The 16,247-nt window shown below is 39.4% G+C and overlaps 1 protein-coding gene across 1 annotated transcript in view; it reads left to right on the top strand.

Annotated features, from left to right (window-relative positions):
- Positions 1-16,247, top strand: part of plekhh3 (pleckstrin homology, MyTH4 and FERM domain containing H3) — a 35,897-nt gene that overhangs the window by 11,670 nt on the left and 7,980 nt on the right. Inside the window, exons 3-8 of the mRNA XM_056753535.1 lie at positions 6,802-6,890; positions 9,214-9,396; positions 11,090-11,247; positions 13,500-13,623; positions 13,704-14,016; positions 15,818-16,025. Coding sequence (XP_056609513.1) covers positions 6,802-6,890; positions 9,214-9,396; positions 11,090-11,247; positions 13,500-13,623; positions 13,704-14,016; positions 15,818-16,025 — 1,075 coding nt within the window. The remainder of the gene's footprint in view (positions 1-6,801; positions 6,891-9,213; positions 9,397-11,089; positions 11,248-13,499; positions 13,624-13,703; positions 14,017-15,817; positions 16,026-16,247) is intronic.

A 16,247-nucleotide genomic window follows, 5' to 3' on the forward strand; every position in this document is an offset into this window, starting at 1 on the left:
GACTTCTGTATTGAAATCTGTTTTGGACGGCCTGGCTTCTCTTTAAAAAGGGGTTCCTTGTTATTTCAGGAATTCTGAACTGGTTTCATTTAGTCCAAAAGATCAATACAGAAGTCGTCAATACATGCTGGGAAATTATTTTAAATCATATTTTCCGAAATATATATTTGACTACTTTACGTATATAGTTAATATTTTTATGTAGACATAATACATATGTTGCATCAGGAACATTTGTGAAAGTCAATAGTACACAATGGGACACACGAGCACTGCTTACCTAAGTATTAAGTGATTCATTATCGGATTACAAATAAGCACATATTAAATATTGATAGAAATGCAATATAATATACATAGCTATGTCTTAAGAGTTGTATAAAGACCTTACATAATGAAGCGTTATGTTTTTATTACCTTAGAAGGAGCTATTTCTATCTACATACACTACAGGTTTCCTTTGCAAGGAATTCACCATGTTGTTTCTACAGTAGCCCTAAACGGACAAACGGCAAAAACGTGACAACATCTTATTCCTTTGTCAGCCACCGTAGAACTGCCAAAGTGAGGAGGGAGGGGTGGGGTGAGCCGTTGGTTGCAATTCACAACCTCACCGCTAGATGTCTGTAAATTTCATACACTGGACCTTTTAAGTACAATTGAGAAGAGTTTTGTAGCTTTTTCAATATTTAGTTTTAGAAAGTGTGTTTGTAATATATTAAACCCTATCCAACTTTATTATCCTTATTATGGTGGCTGTTCATTAATCAACATATTGATGACGTCCAGATGTTTATCATTCTCCTACTGAAAGTCATCTGGGGTTTTTAGTCAAACTTACACATGGACACCCATACACACAAAAAAGAATTCCCATTGATTCAGCAGACATCTGGGGGAATGTTTCGTCTTCCTTTCTATCTTTTCTTTATCCCGCGATTTCTTCCATCAGTTTCCTGTCAATGTGGACCACACAGATGGTTCAGGTTAGTGTGTCTGTGCCACAGCGAGCGTCAGAGAGACTTTACACACGCTTTTCATATTAACCGCTCTGGCTGCCAGGCGGCATTGAGTTTCCAGTTCCATGACGTTATTCCACTAAAAACATGCAGTCATTTGTAGAGGTTGTTAGTTCACGTGCAGGATTGTCAAAAAGAGCTGAATAAATAGAACGTGTTGGTTTTGGGGTGTGTGACGTGAAGAGCGACGAGTCGGATCGCAGAGGTTTTAAAGCCGCTTGACTGCAGAGGTTCTCAGTGAGGATACAATATTCAGTGCTCAATGTGTTTTCTTTCAAACATAGCTTAGTTTTCTCAATACAAAAATAATAAATGTTTGTTCACCTCGCTTGCATATAACTAACTATATTACACATGAGCTATATTTTCACTACCATTCAGAATGAGCCTGTTTGTTGTGTTTAATCTTTCTCCTTAATCCATGTGTAGACCTTCTGTGTGTATCTCACTTGATTGACAGAGCCGTTTATTTTTTCTCTCAGCCGCATTATCTTACACTTGTTTATGTATTTCTCTCTTGCTGTTTCTCCCTCAGGGGTCCCATGTCTAGATTTGGAGAAAGGCGCACTTTTCCTCTCCTTCTATTATTCCTGTCGTTTAATCCCGCATGACAAATTGCTTCCTGCTTTGCTCTCCCTCTTACAGGAAGTCGGCTCGTATAGGCCCCTCTCGGGGGCCACTGCAGTGAACTTTGGGAAAAGAGTGGGCAGCAGTGGGTCGGGTTTGGAAGGGTTTGATTGGACAGCTGTGGAAATTATGGAAACATCCCCTCCCCAACTCAAAATACACACACGCTTATCTTCCACCTCTCTTGCTCGCCCACTTACTCATGTACCCTACAGATTCACTACGCCAATATGTGTTCCAGCTGTGACTATTGAAAAAAACCTTAATTTACAATTGTCAGACCTAAACTTCAAACACGCCTCCACAAAGCACGTACAAATATTTATGAGTCCCACACAGAGAAAGCAACAATTGTAAATGTTGCTGAGATGATTGAAGATCACTCCTATTTTTCGTTCTTTTCTCCTTACAAAAAGTGGTTTAAATTCACGTCCGATTAACTGGTATTTTGAAATACAGCGATACATCTTTTAAACAGAATGTCATTCATTTCTACAAATATTTTATCTTCAGAGGGAAATAACTCTCTCTTGTCACTTGACAGGATGGCCTAGTCGAAGCGTCAGGTACTTGTTTGGCCCAGTGCCATGCTGATGTCACACTAAGGGCCACTCTTATCCTATATAATAGATCAAACAGTCTCACCACGCAAAGCCAAGCCTGTGCTTTATCAGTGCGTTTGCATGTAGGTGTGGCATTTCAAGTTCAGACACAATGACTGCAGACACGTGTGTGCGTGCTTCTCACTGCGTAGGTGCACACGTGTATATTGTGAGGTCTGAATGAGACGTGACCTACTTCGTGTCATTTGGGAGCGGGTATTGTTAAGTAAATGCCAAATGCATAAATGTAAATGTAATTGGCGACAGGTGTTGCCCGTTATCTGGCTCGGAGGGTCCAAGGTTCCTCTATTGATCTAGAGTCGCTTATTCACTCGTAAAGGGCACCACTGTTTAGAAAGCCAAACGTTTACTGAAAGACTACTGTCATCATTTCCTGCCTTTCTTTATACTTTTTTTGCATATTCTACTAACATACTGTATATCTTAGAGAAAAGGGGCAGGTTATGTTATTTTGCGGTTGTGTCTGCGCTAAACAGTTAAAGTTTTCATTCTGCATCTTAGGTTAAACAAAGAGCCCATTTTACATTAATGGGATGATTCAGCCAAAAATGAAGATTTATTTATTCTCACGTCATTTTAAACCTGTATTACTTTAATTTACAGAACGCAAAATATCATATTTTGAAGAATGCTGAAAACCAAACAACATTGGCCACCATTGACTTCCATTGTATGGACACAATATCGCAAGACATTTCTCAAAATATTTTATTTTGTGTTCCTCGGAAGAAGGAAAGTAATGAATAAATGATGACAGAATCTCTGTCAGAAGCATTCCTCACCATATGGGAGATTTCTACAATCGAAATAGTAACATTTAAAACCGTAATCTGGGATTTTTTGTTTCACATTTTACATTTATAAAATAACCCTGGATGAAGTACATTTACACTGTTTTATACTAAACCCTGGGTTAATGTACTTTTTTGCATATTTGCAGTGTCAACAGTCATGGATAAATGGCGCACGCTTTAAATAACTGATCGTCTCATGCTTCTGCATCAGTGAGAAAACAGGTCGGCACGTAAATCTTAGCGGTTGAAAGCCTTATAATACATTTTTCTCCAATTTAGGGATTTTTCATCAACACTGACAATTATTTTTTAATCACATCCTAATTGACGTTTTAGTATTGGTTACATATGCAGAATGATGTAGACAGTCAGTTTAACAATCTTATATTGCTAGAAAATAATAAAAAAAAAATATATTTACAAATAATTGAAAATGTAATAATTAAATAAGGATACAAACAATAATAAAACAGAAAACAGAAATATACAAAACCATTATCAAAAATATTTTGAACCTTTCTCTAAAATAATGAAAAGGTTATTTAAGCAGGGTGTCTCTGACTGTAAAGCTTGTGATATGATACATGTGCTGTTCAATTTCTGTACGGGTGTTCAGGACCTACCCTTAACATTTTAAGCCTGCTTTGTTTCAAACTGCACACGTTCAACACCATAATGCAATGCTAACCAAGTTCAGAGCAGGGTTTCATAACCCAGAGTGAAAACCACGCTTCCTCTATTAGAAGTGTGAACCTGGCGCTTAAAGGTCCAGTGTATGAAATTTAGCATCCAGTGGTGAGGTTGCTTACTCCGTCCCTCCCTTCCAAAGCACTACGGTGGATGACACAAAACAAAGATGTCACTTTTTCGCTTTTTGGTCGAAGGAAATAACTTATTTACAAAACGCGATCTGTAGAGCAGTTTGTCCCTTCAGGTCTACTGTAGAAAGGCATCTGCGATGTATCTAGATAGAAATAGTTCATTCTAGGGTAATAAAAACGTAACGGTTCATTATGTAAGGTCTTTATTCACCTCTAAAGACAAAATTATGTATATTCATGTTCCCCAGTTTTCTTTTCCATGGTGATGTACAGTATTTCCAATTGTAAAAGTCAGTTTGGGCAGAACACATCAAGCAAAATGAAGCTTTTTGTTTACATTACATGCTTTGCTATGTGCAAGTAGTTTTCATGTGCAATTATAAAAAACAATATAATATGTACGCTAAAACAATATATGTAGTTCAATACAATAATGTAATATAATTCGCCTAAAATGTGTCTGGTTCAGTGTTTTGGTTCTTTCCACAGTCATGAAGTGAAAGTGGCATTTGCTCTGACTCTGACCTGGATCAGTCATCTCCTGCTGCTCCGCTTTTCAGTTTAGCTCTGAAATATTAATCCTTTTAGGTAAACGTCACCGATTTTTCTCAACTCCATATTCACAAAACATTTCAAGTTTTACTGATAGTCTAGACTGATAATAAAAACACTTGCAGCCCCTGAGACATGAGTCATAAAGCTCATCTCCTCTTTTATACCCCATATCCATCTATAAGAGATCCTCCTGCCCTCTGAAGTCTGCATATAGCAGAGTATGTTCAACTGTATCCTGAGCCCATTCCAGTGCCCCCGACATAGATGGACCTCAGTTCGTTTTTATCTGCGTCTGTTAATGCCGTCTAGATTACGATGAGGGTTATTCTCATGCTTGAGGCACAGGAAAGTTTTTTTGTTCAAACTGGATTGTTGAGGCCAGCGGTCCGCTCTGTTCGGATCCATAAACCAGTTCTGACCGGCTCATTCCAGCTCTCACAGCTTCAGCGAATGAAGGCTTCCTCTTTTTGTGCTTTTTCTCTCTCCTTTCTCTCTCTCTTTTTGACGGATGTCTGTAAACTCTTGACTCCGTCTGAGCTTCAACTTAAATTAGAGAGTGATGCAAATCCACAGTGATCTGCCACTGAAGCTCCATTACTCACACACACACTCGTAAACAGACCTGTAAATAAATGTACAGAACATTGATATGGATACAGATATTCAAAGCACACAAAAATACTCAGACACATGCATGTCAACCCAGAGGTCAATACCGAGGCAACATACTTGATGTGTCGTGATGTGATGTCAGATTACAAATCAGCATCGGTATGTTTGTCTATAGCAGTATTCAAAATGATCAGAAATTGCTTTGATTTTGTCATTCTTAAACCTTGCACTTCTGTGATGCGACCGAATATTTTTTAGTACTTTGAAAAGTGAATGTTCTGTACCAGAATGGTGCTATATCTAAAATGGAGTTTACTCTTTAGGATAGTATCCAAGTGGAATTGTGTGTGCACAATCGATCAGATCGACCATCAGATCCTGTGCACACACCAGGCCAGTATCTGTCCAATCAATGATCATATGATCCCTGGGTACAGCGGTATTGTTTTCTTCCCGTGTGTCAGCTGGGGAATTGAGTTTTGGGACTCTTGATGATTGACTTAACAAATTGGTCATTAGAGAAACAGATTAGCAAGTCCAGTTCATTAGAGAGATCATTACAGACCAATGAAGTTCTTACTTTGGACACCAGGAGCTTCAATAATGGCTTTTATGGTTAACCAGAGCACCATTACTAAATTTCTAGGCCGATAGCTGAGTGATATCGGCAGATATAGCAGAGTGATGTCTGCCGATATCGATAGTTTGGTTCTTATATTAACTAGCATTAGAATTCTAAAGATTCAATTAATATTTCTTAACTTTCTGTATGTTTTTTATATGCTTAATTGCTTTTATCGACCAATACCGATTATTGGCTGATGTATCGGTGCATCTCTAATTTGAATCATTTGCTTCAGAAGCACAATGTGTTTGTAAACAAAACTATGTGATCGAAAGTTAAGAAAAACATTTCTTAAATTTCTGAATGTAATTTATATACAAAATTTATTTAATCTACGATATATCGGTACATATTTAATTTGAATCCTTTGCTGCAATGTCCCTACAAGTAATACCAGTCAATTTTAAGTTTGTAGGGTCTTTTTTTGGTCTCCATGTGGATATAGATTTTGCTATTTGCTATAATTTAAAAATGCAGAGTTTTATGTTTAGGTTTATAGGATAGAATAAACACTTTGTACAGTGTAAACACCATTATGTCGACGGAAATTGTTTGGTATAAAAAGCCCAAGATGCCTTTTAAACACACCAAGGCTTACATCTACTATGTCTGTCTTCTAGAAAGAACAAAAGTTTTTGCTGGGTCTCTGGAGGTTAACTTAGCCAAACTGAAATACTTCCCAGTAACTTCTGGATCTTGCTTAAACAACCCAGGGGTGCACGTACCCTTCACTGCCCCAGACCACTGTCTTTCTCCACGCCTCTTCCTCTATTTCTTTCTTTGCGTGCGAGCGTCCTTGGCGTCTCTTAGTCACGTTTATTTTCGCTCTTTTCCCTGGCTGCCAGACCGATAAAGCCCTGCCTGCCTGGCCATGGTGGTGGAGGGCTGTGTGTGTATTTTGTTTGTGTATGTGTGTGCGTGCATGTGAGATGTGAAATGTCTGCATATGTGAAGTGGTTTGGGTTTGTGTTAGGGTCCGTTTTAGCAGCAGAAGTGTGATGTTGACCCCAGTCTCCCTGCGTATGTGTGTGTGTCGGGGACTGAGGGGGGGTTGTACAGTAGTTACTGGGTTACAGTAGGAATTCTGCTGACATGTGTGTTGTGCTCTGTGTGTATTTTGTTCAGTCTGTCGGGGGTCTCTGAGGAGAGAAGAAGCCTCATCAAAGAGAAGAGTAAGATGAAGATGGAGCAAGACCCTGAGGTGCTCGTGAAGGGTAAGAATGAATTCTGCAGCGTGATCGCTTGTTTGCATGCACTGGTGCGTGTGTTTGAACGTTGCGTGTTACATTTGTTGTCTTGTTAGTTGCTACTAGACACTACAAATCAATCCGGTCTATTCTACAGATCATCTAGATCATCTTAAATCAGACTCAGATAACCAATATTTGTATTTCATGTATACATACCTGCATATGTTTACTTGACTATCTAGCATAGCTATCTATGAGAACATACCATAGACATCTTTTGTTCTTTTTACATGTTTATAAAACCTTTATTTGCTACGTCTATGGATCATTTGTTTTAAGGAACAAAACAGATTTAGTCAAATTGTCCCCCTGTGGTGGAAATCAAGTTTTTATGTTGTTTATATGTCTTATGTGTTGTTTGTAATGTGATTTGAACCTGTTGGCAGTAACTCATGAATTCTTTGGAATACAGACTTATGGTTGGTCTTGTTTGAAAAAGAAAAGACGCTGAGCACACACACAAAACAAAATTAAAGGTTTGTTGTTAGGTTTATTGTAAAAAATTAATAAAAAAGTTTGTTTTTAAAAAACAAAAAATACATAAAAAAAATACGGGTCGCAAAAGGATGACAAAAAATCTAAGCACACTCTTTATAAAAAAGAATCAATAACTCTCCCTACATAAATTATTTTAAAAAACACCTGTAAATCTGTATTCTAGAGTCTTGGACCTTTCCAATGATATATAGTTTGATTCGATTAGAAATTACATGCACAACATTGACGCAAACTTAGGTGTCCCGTATACGGAACGGGTGACAGTTAACAGGTAAACAGGTAACAGTGTACGATAAACCATATGCAATTGTATCATTTAAAATCATTGCGGGGTATTCTGTCCATAAAACTGCAATTTACCAAAGACAGTTTAAAAATGCATTTGGAAACTGCATCTGTTTATGACATCATAACCCTGTAACCATCACTTTTAACAGATTTTAGCCACAGATATGTAAGGATGGTGCATATTCTCGGCTTCTACAACAGGAGCATGCACTTCTTACACATCGAATGAGGCACCTATGTACCTATAATCGACTTTTCTCACTCAGGTGACTGAATGGAGGCGGGGACTAATTTGCATATTCATCCACATTTGCTTAATTAAGCAAGGGTGTACATTCAAGTCATTTTAAGGCAGGAAGAAATTATTATCACAGGAAAAGACTTTTACATATGCTATTTTAAAGCTTTAAGATGTTTTTTAAGTGATACAATTATCGAGTTCAGTGGGACTGGCTAAATAAATAAATTCCAACCCCAAACCTCACACAAGCCTGAATTTGTACATTTTCATTCAGACTTGTGTGTTTATAAATCTGTTTTCCTTGCCGATCCCCACAATATTAGCCCAGTCTACACATTCACACACGTGTGGGTTGGCTTGAAATATTATCAATGACACACAGATTGTCCGATGCACCGCAAACCAATTGAGCCGGTTAAACATCACTTAACCAGCTCTTAAGCTGCTGACCACAACTCGAAGTGTGTGTGAGGGAGTCTTCTATGAGCTCATGGCGTGTGAATGCCAGCGCTGTGCGCTATTTGCTGCAGCAGAGTGGAAATAATACTCAATCACATGTAATGAGTAATAATAAGCAGGGCAGAGTAATATTAGTGTAGAGGAGGCCAAATACTCCGCCAGACTGTCTCATGCTGCTCCGCAGAGCTGCTAAATAAGACTGTCTTTCCCCAGTCTGTCTGTCTGGCTCTATCACACGCGCACACATATTCAAAGGAAAAAGAGGCAGGTGGTGTGCATCTGCAAGCCACAGCGGAAAAACAGTAACATGGTCCGGGTACCACGGTTTTCGATGAGGGTTTACCAAAAACACAGCTTTTCCCATGCAGCTTTGCTCAATGATTAGATACATGCTTGTGCAAAGACAACAAACTTTCTGAAGGTCCGGAGGGAGATTTTTATCCCTGGTGTGACCTCAACACAACCCTCCATTAGGCTGGTTTGGTCTCTCGATCGGTTGGATGTGGACGTTCTGGTTTGTGCTGTTCCGCCTTTTCCGTTGCCTCTTGGGCTGAATCAGCGAGAGCAGCGCTTACTTGTTTGCAAAGACTGATGTATTGCATTGGACGTTGTTTATTTCAGTCATTTGTTTGTATTCCTGTAGCTTAGGTGGTAGACCATTGCATTAGCAGAGTAGCGGTCATGGGTTCAATCCCAGAGAACACACACTCTAATTTAGGAATTATAACATTAATATTCTCATTCTTTTGGTCGATGGTGTTTGGTGTTTATTACATGGCTCTGTCTCTGCGTTTCCTCAAGGTTGGCTTCTCCGGGAGGTGCAGGGCGGATGGCTCAGGCAAAGGAGGTTCTGGTTCGTGTTGACGGCCGATTCCCTCGACTACTACAGCGGCCCGGAAAGAGACGCTCGCAGACTGGGCACGCTCGTACTCACCTCCCTGTGCTCCGTGCTGTGGCCCGACAAACACACCTACAAACAGACAGGTAAGAAATATATGTGCAGATAAACTGGTAACACACTAACACACAACCAGATGGGACAGATACACACACCTTTGAACAAACAGGTGACACACAAACACACCTAGACAAATGCATGCACACACCTACACGCACTCTTACAAGACCAACACTCCTACAGATCTCACACCTAGAGAGAGTGAGTTAGCGCACATACAAATCCTGTCCGTGACATATAAACAGCAGCAACATTTTCCTTTGACCTCTCATGTTTGACAATGACAAGCAGGTTGTCATGAAATCGATGGTCTACTGAGCAATGTTTTTCAGACTGTGCCAACCATTCAGAGGCCAGCACAAGATAAACACACCATTTCACTGTTTCACACGCTATTTCAGGGTTCTCTCTCGCAAATGGTGGAACACGCAATTTTTTTATCACCGCGAGGTTAGAGAGTTGTGACCTTCACGGGTCATGGGCAGCCGTGAGATCTGTTTACCAGCTCCTGTCAATAATGGTTTAAATTCTTTCTTGTGGGAAGACTTTGATTCGGGAAATGAAATGGGGGATTGTTTGGAAAAAGCACATAAAGGAGCAAAAGAGAAATGAAGGCATTGTTGTCTGGACAGATGGTAGCCAATGACCAGACAAGCTCAGAGTCTTAGTCATACTGAAGCCTGTATGTGCCGCACTGCTGAAACACACACATCCACAAACCTTCTTACCAACACATTCTTCTACAGAACTGAACATTTCCCAGATTAGGTTTAGGGACTTTCCTTGATAAAAGTGTGTGTGTGATGACAGTGGAGCTTTGTGTGTGTACTGTACGAGGGCAGCAGTTGGTCATTTATTATAAACCGCACAGTGTACTTGATGGAAACAGTTGCTTCTTTTAACTTACAACTTCAACATGCTGTCATATAATATAATGTTTACAAACACATACAGCCGTTGCCATAATGAAGAGATAAACAAACATTTTAATTTAATCAGCATTTCTAGATGTATTGTGGCCATTCCAGTCATGTGTATGTTGAATTTCAACAAAATGTTGACAAGTGACATTAAGTGACCTGTTTCTCCTTATTTACTGTTTTCTCTTATTTACATTGTCAGTAAATAAATGTGAATAGAAACATTCTTTTTAATTAGAAATTTGGGAGAAATGTAAGTAGTCCACAGAGTGAAACAAGAATGATTATTTTACCTCAACACATACCTATAAATAGTAAATTCAGAAAAACAGTACAATATATTCAATGTACATTTGATCAGTGCATGAGTTCTCTGGACGTTAAACCCACAAAATAAAGTCTACAATTAGTTGCCTTTCTAGTCATAAGTCATGAGTCTTTTACCATGTCTTACAGTCTTGAACATGGTGGGATTCGTAGAGATGAGAAAATGGTGTCTTCAAAAGCCAGTTCAGAAATAAAGCTCCATTCATTCGATTGCCAAAGTTAACAACAGGGGAGAAATTGGATATAGTTGCAAAGATTCTTATTAAACATTCAGCTCTAAGAAATCTGAACGTATTGACCAGGCCAGACACTTAAATTATGAGGTTGTCAAAATGCAAGAGCTGTAGTAAATTTATCTTTAATCAGTATGTGCAGGTTTTATTGAAGTTTTGTTTTTTCTCTTAGTGTTGTTTGGAGCTTTGTGTAACATTGATTTGACTACTTTCTGACTCATATATTGTGTGTGTGACAGGTTACTGGAGTTTGACGGTGTATGGCCGAAAACACTGCTACAGGCTCTTCACTAAGCACTATAATGAGGCTGTACACTGGGCGTGTGCCGTGCAGAAAGTCATAGACAGCAAAGCCCCAGTGGACACGCCAACCCAACTCCTCATACGAGACATTGAGGTGAGACAACGCAACACATTCCTACTGTATGTGAATACAAGATCATAGACACACTTTAAAAACTGTAACATGTATCAAGAGGAGCGACTATAGATGGTATTTTGTGGGATTCATGGTGCTGCAGCTCATACAGAACACTCCTGCCAGGATTCTGACCAGAAACAAAAAATCTGAGCACATCACCCCAATCCTCAGGTCTTTACACTGGCTACCAGTTACATGTAGAATCGATTTTAAAGTATTATACATTGTCTACAAATCACTCAGTGGCCTAGGAGCTAAATACATTTCAGAAATGCATATTGAATATAAACCTGACAGACTTCTCAGATCATCAGGATCAAGTCAGTTAGAGATCACAAGGGTTCACTCAAAACAAGGCAAGTCAGCGTTTAGCCATTACGCCACACGTAGCTGGAATCTGCTTCCAGAAGACATCACATGTTCACCAACAGTAGCTACTTTTAAATCCATATTAAAAACATACTTGTTTATATCAACTGCTCTTTTATTTCAGTTTTCCATGATTTTATTAATTTAAATCAAATTTATTTAAGTTTTATCGTCTTTTTAATTCTAAAGCTGTATTTCTATGTCTTATTTATGTTTTTTATCTTTCCTCTGTCAATCATTTTATGTAAAGCACTTTGAATTACCTTGTGAATGAAATGTGCTATATAAATAAACGTGCCTTGCCTTGCATTTTAATGTTATATTCATACGCACAGTAGGGTACAGAAGTCTGACACCACATTTATAAGGTGAGATATCAAATCTAGTCTAGAGATAAGAGTCCTTGCTTGCACTGAAACACATTAGATGCTAAATTGTATGCAAATAACATGGGTTCGCACAAACCTGTGGAGTTTCAGTTAGGTTCATGCTGTCCTTAAAGTGACAGTGAACCCAAAAATGAAAATTCTGTCATCATTTATTCACCCTCTTGTCATTTCAGACCTGTATGACTTTCTTCTGCAGAACATGCAAGAAGATATTTGAACACCCATTGACCCATTGGTTTTGTGTCCATAGACGTGAATGGGTATCGCCGTTGGGCATTCTTCAAAATATCTTCTTGCGTGTTCTGCAGAGGAACATCATTTTATTTTTGGCTGAACCATCCTTTTTAAGCAAAAGGAGAAATTAAAGAAATCGTAAAATTACTTGCAATGATCACCAGTTGTCTCAGACTTCTAATCCTGTTGTACAATATTTTTATTGTAGATGGCAACTTAGCTCCTTAAGGCCTGGTCGGGTCAAACCCGTATACACACAGTTTGTATACTATCTAAACCCCACCCACGTCATCTCTCTGGCCCAGTATATTATTATAATTAGGTTCTTGGCTAGTGATTTTACACTAATAGCTGTGCTCCTCAGTATAATGTGTCTCTGGAAATAGTCCTTAAGGCAGCGTGTGGCACATCAGAATATCCCTGTTGTTATGATGTAATCCTCTGGGCGAGATCTGTATTAATAGGGTGCTAGTTGCTAGCCCACAGAACTCTCCGGAATCCCATTGAGGTTACACATAGACAGACAGGCAGACAGAGCATTGAAATGGTAGACCACCAGCCCCCTAAATGAACTGGGCCTTTGCTTTAATAGGCTACTTAAAAAAAAACATATGTATGGGTTTCAAATGTTTAGGCAATAAAACACAAGAGGCTGTGCCAATCTTGTTAATATAGTCACGGCTAAACTGTTTTAGTCACTTTCTACGCTCATTTAGTGCTTGTCGAATCTTCATTTTGGACTTTGGCTGGATGGACCAATCAGCATTTGGAACACCAACTGTTTTGATTCAAAGTCATATTGCGTACATAGAATCTGTGTGTATTAGTTTTACTTCAGATAATTGTTCAGAAACATGCACATACACATAGTTGTTATGGCAGGTCGGCATGTCACGTTCCGGTGCCTCTTGGGTTGATTTATGAGGTCTGTCATAAACAAACATCCCACAACAAACCAAAACTGGACTCATTCCCCCTAGAACTTTACACAACAGCTTATATCAGCACATATTCACACAACCGACCCCAAGACAGGGTCAACGAGTGCATTGGCAAGCTAGTATCCATTTCTCTTGACATTCACACAACATTTCCATTCCACGTTATTTCATCATTGCATTATAGACTCCAAATCACAGTGGTCATATAGCAATATAGTGATACAGAGTGGAGATCTCGATTGTTTATTTAAAGGTTTTCAATTGGTTTTGTATTACTTTTTGTGTGTTTATCTAGGAAAATAAATTCAATCCCGAGGTTGTGGAGCACATCTATCAACATAATCCTATCCTGAGGTACACGCAGAGCCCTCTTTACGCCCCACTGCTGCCTTTCCCCTACGGTAACCTCCACCACACACGTGAGTAGCTCCACCCACTGTGAAATGTCATGGGTCCAAAATCCGAGAATGCTAAAAATCGCTTTTTCCTCCATCTGAAGATATTGCCAGTAAAGGCTACACATCTATCCGCGAGGAGGCCGTGAGGCTGTTTAACTGCCTTCAGCAGTTGGAGGCTGCCCACGAGCCCATTCCTCTAATCCAGGGAATCCTGCAGACCTGCCTGGACCTCCGGCCGCTCCGAGATGAGTTGTACTGCCAGCTCATCAAACAGACCAGCGTTACCAGCACGCACACGCAAAGCCAGACACAGCCGAACCCGAGGCTCAGATACTGGCAGCTGCTGACCTGCATGAGTTGCACCTTCCTGCCCAGCAGCGGCATACTCAGATACCTGCGCTTTCACCTAAAGAGGTCAGTTACACATAACTCATATAATTTACCCCAATTCATATAATTCTGTCATCTGCTTACTAGACTAACATGACTTTCTTATTTGAAATAACCAAAGAATGAAACTTTCCTGGTTGATATTCCATCCATTAGGGCTGTTCAACAAGTAATCGCGATTAATTGCATCCAGAAAAGAAGTCTGTGTTTACGTATCATAAACAAAAACTTTGCATAATAAGGTTCATATTTATTTTGCATTTATAAACACATACATATATAAATGAATAATTTAGCTTTGATATACTTTCAATTATATATAAATATTAATATATTCATGCAAATATTTCCTAAATATATTCAGCCATGTGTAAGTGTATGTGTTTATAAATAAAGAATAAATATGCACGGTGCACAGACATTTATTATGTAAACACAAGCTTTTATTCTGTATGCAATTAATCACGATTAATAGTTGAACAGCCTTAAATCCAGTTTAAATGAATCGGTACTGGGACTTTAGTGTTAAAAAAGGACGTAAAACTACTCTTAAATTCTTAAAACTTTTCAAACTGACATACAAGTTTGCGTAGATGATGACCGAGTTTGCTTTAACGCAATCACTTTCTTGCAACTGCAAAAGCATACACACTACACAGGATGTATATGTTATTGACTGGACTCAAACATTCACGCATAAACATAATCATCTCTCGAAAGAATTCCCCTGGCATAAACACGCACTGCCTCCGGTCCTGTGGTCGAGCGCGTAGGAAATATGCGCTGCCTGAGGTTGACTGGATCGGATACTTCCTGTTCGTTCTTTTCCCATCTCTCCTCGAGGGGTTTGGAAACGGCACAATTCATTCTGCATCCCATGGCTAATTGAGTCTTAAAGTACTGCCAGGCCCAGAGCACAGGAGAGGAGGATAGACAAACAAGAGAATAGCTAAATAAACGTATGTGTGCAGTGAGGAAATGGTGCGTGGACCACAGGGCTTTGATTACGTGGGCAGCTGGTGCAATGGAGACGCAGCAATCTGTTCCTCAGGGGCTCCCAGACGCTTCCCGCATGTGTTTACTTAACACAATTAGGACCCTACGCCATCCATGTGATTACCAAATGCATGACGCTTCATATCGCAAATATGCACTTTAAACAGAGCGGGTAAACAAGTTTTCTCTACTTTTTTTGGAGGCAATTTTTGTGGTTCCTGTACAACAGGAACTTTCTCAGTTCATGAAACTTTATGATGCCAAGGACCCCCTAATATGATTAACTTTTTGGGGAATTCTGGAAACTATCCATAGCAAGAAAGCAGATGATAAACACTGAGGACTTAATCTTTTTTCCTATAAAATTTCTGGGGGACCCCTTGCAACCTTCTGGAGGGCACCTGGGGGTCCCTGGACCCCAGTTTGAAAGCCACTGCTCTAGATGGATAAAGCAGGGACCCCTGTTAAATGTTTAAGAAAATTGAGTTACGCATTGTAATTTTTATGTAGATTATGTCCATACTTTTTTGAAAACTCTTAATCCCTTCTTCTTTGGTTAAAGTTTTGTAAAATCAACAGGTAAACAAATGTGACCAATAGCAATGATTTATGAAAATTTTGAAATGCATGAAATATGGATATACAAGGTCTTTGCCCGACAGCATCATCATTTTTCACACTTTTAGTTAGTCATCATTATTGTACAGAATCACATACTTGTACATGGTATTTTTATTTGACTTACTTAGCTGAACTTTAGCTTTGGTTAATGTTGTCTTATCACACTTTGAGATGAAACAATAGATCCTTATTTTTTCTCTGGTGTCAGAGTTCAGAGTTTGAGTTTGGATCCAGAGGTGGAGAGCTACGCATCATTCATAGCCCAGGCTCTGGAGAAGACGCGCGGCCGTGAGTGTGTGCCCTCATGGGAGGAGATCCAGGGGCTGATGGGAAGGCAGGAGATACTGTGCACTCTGCACTACCCTGGGCCAGGCTGCTGCCAGATGCCGATCACTTCACACACTACCGCTAATGAGGTACTCAAGCACAACTGTTTCCTGTATGATGATTTATAACAGCCAGAGGAGGGTCCACTGCTATTCACATATCTATGTCATTGAATTAGATGCTGCAAGACAGAGCACAAGCTCACTTTTCTAAAACAAAAAGTGTATGCACACAGTTGTACTCTAAGGAGCATTTTTACCTGAAATGACATTCATTTGTGTCAAGGTGTGAAATGCAAGCAAAAGTTCTGT

Source organism: Triplophysa dalaica, chromosome 7 (assembly GCF_015846415.1).
Source record: "Triplophysa dalaica isolate WHDGS20190420 chromosome 7, ASM1584641v1, whole genome shotgun sequence".
Lineage (NCBI taxonomy): Eukaryota > Metazoa > Chordata > Actinopteri > Cypriniformes > Nemacheilidae > Triplophysa > Triplophysa dalaica.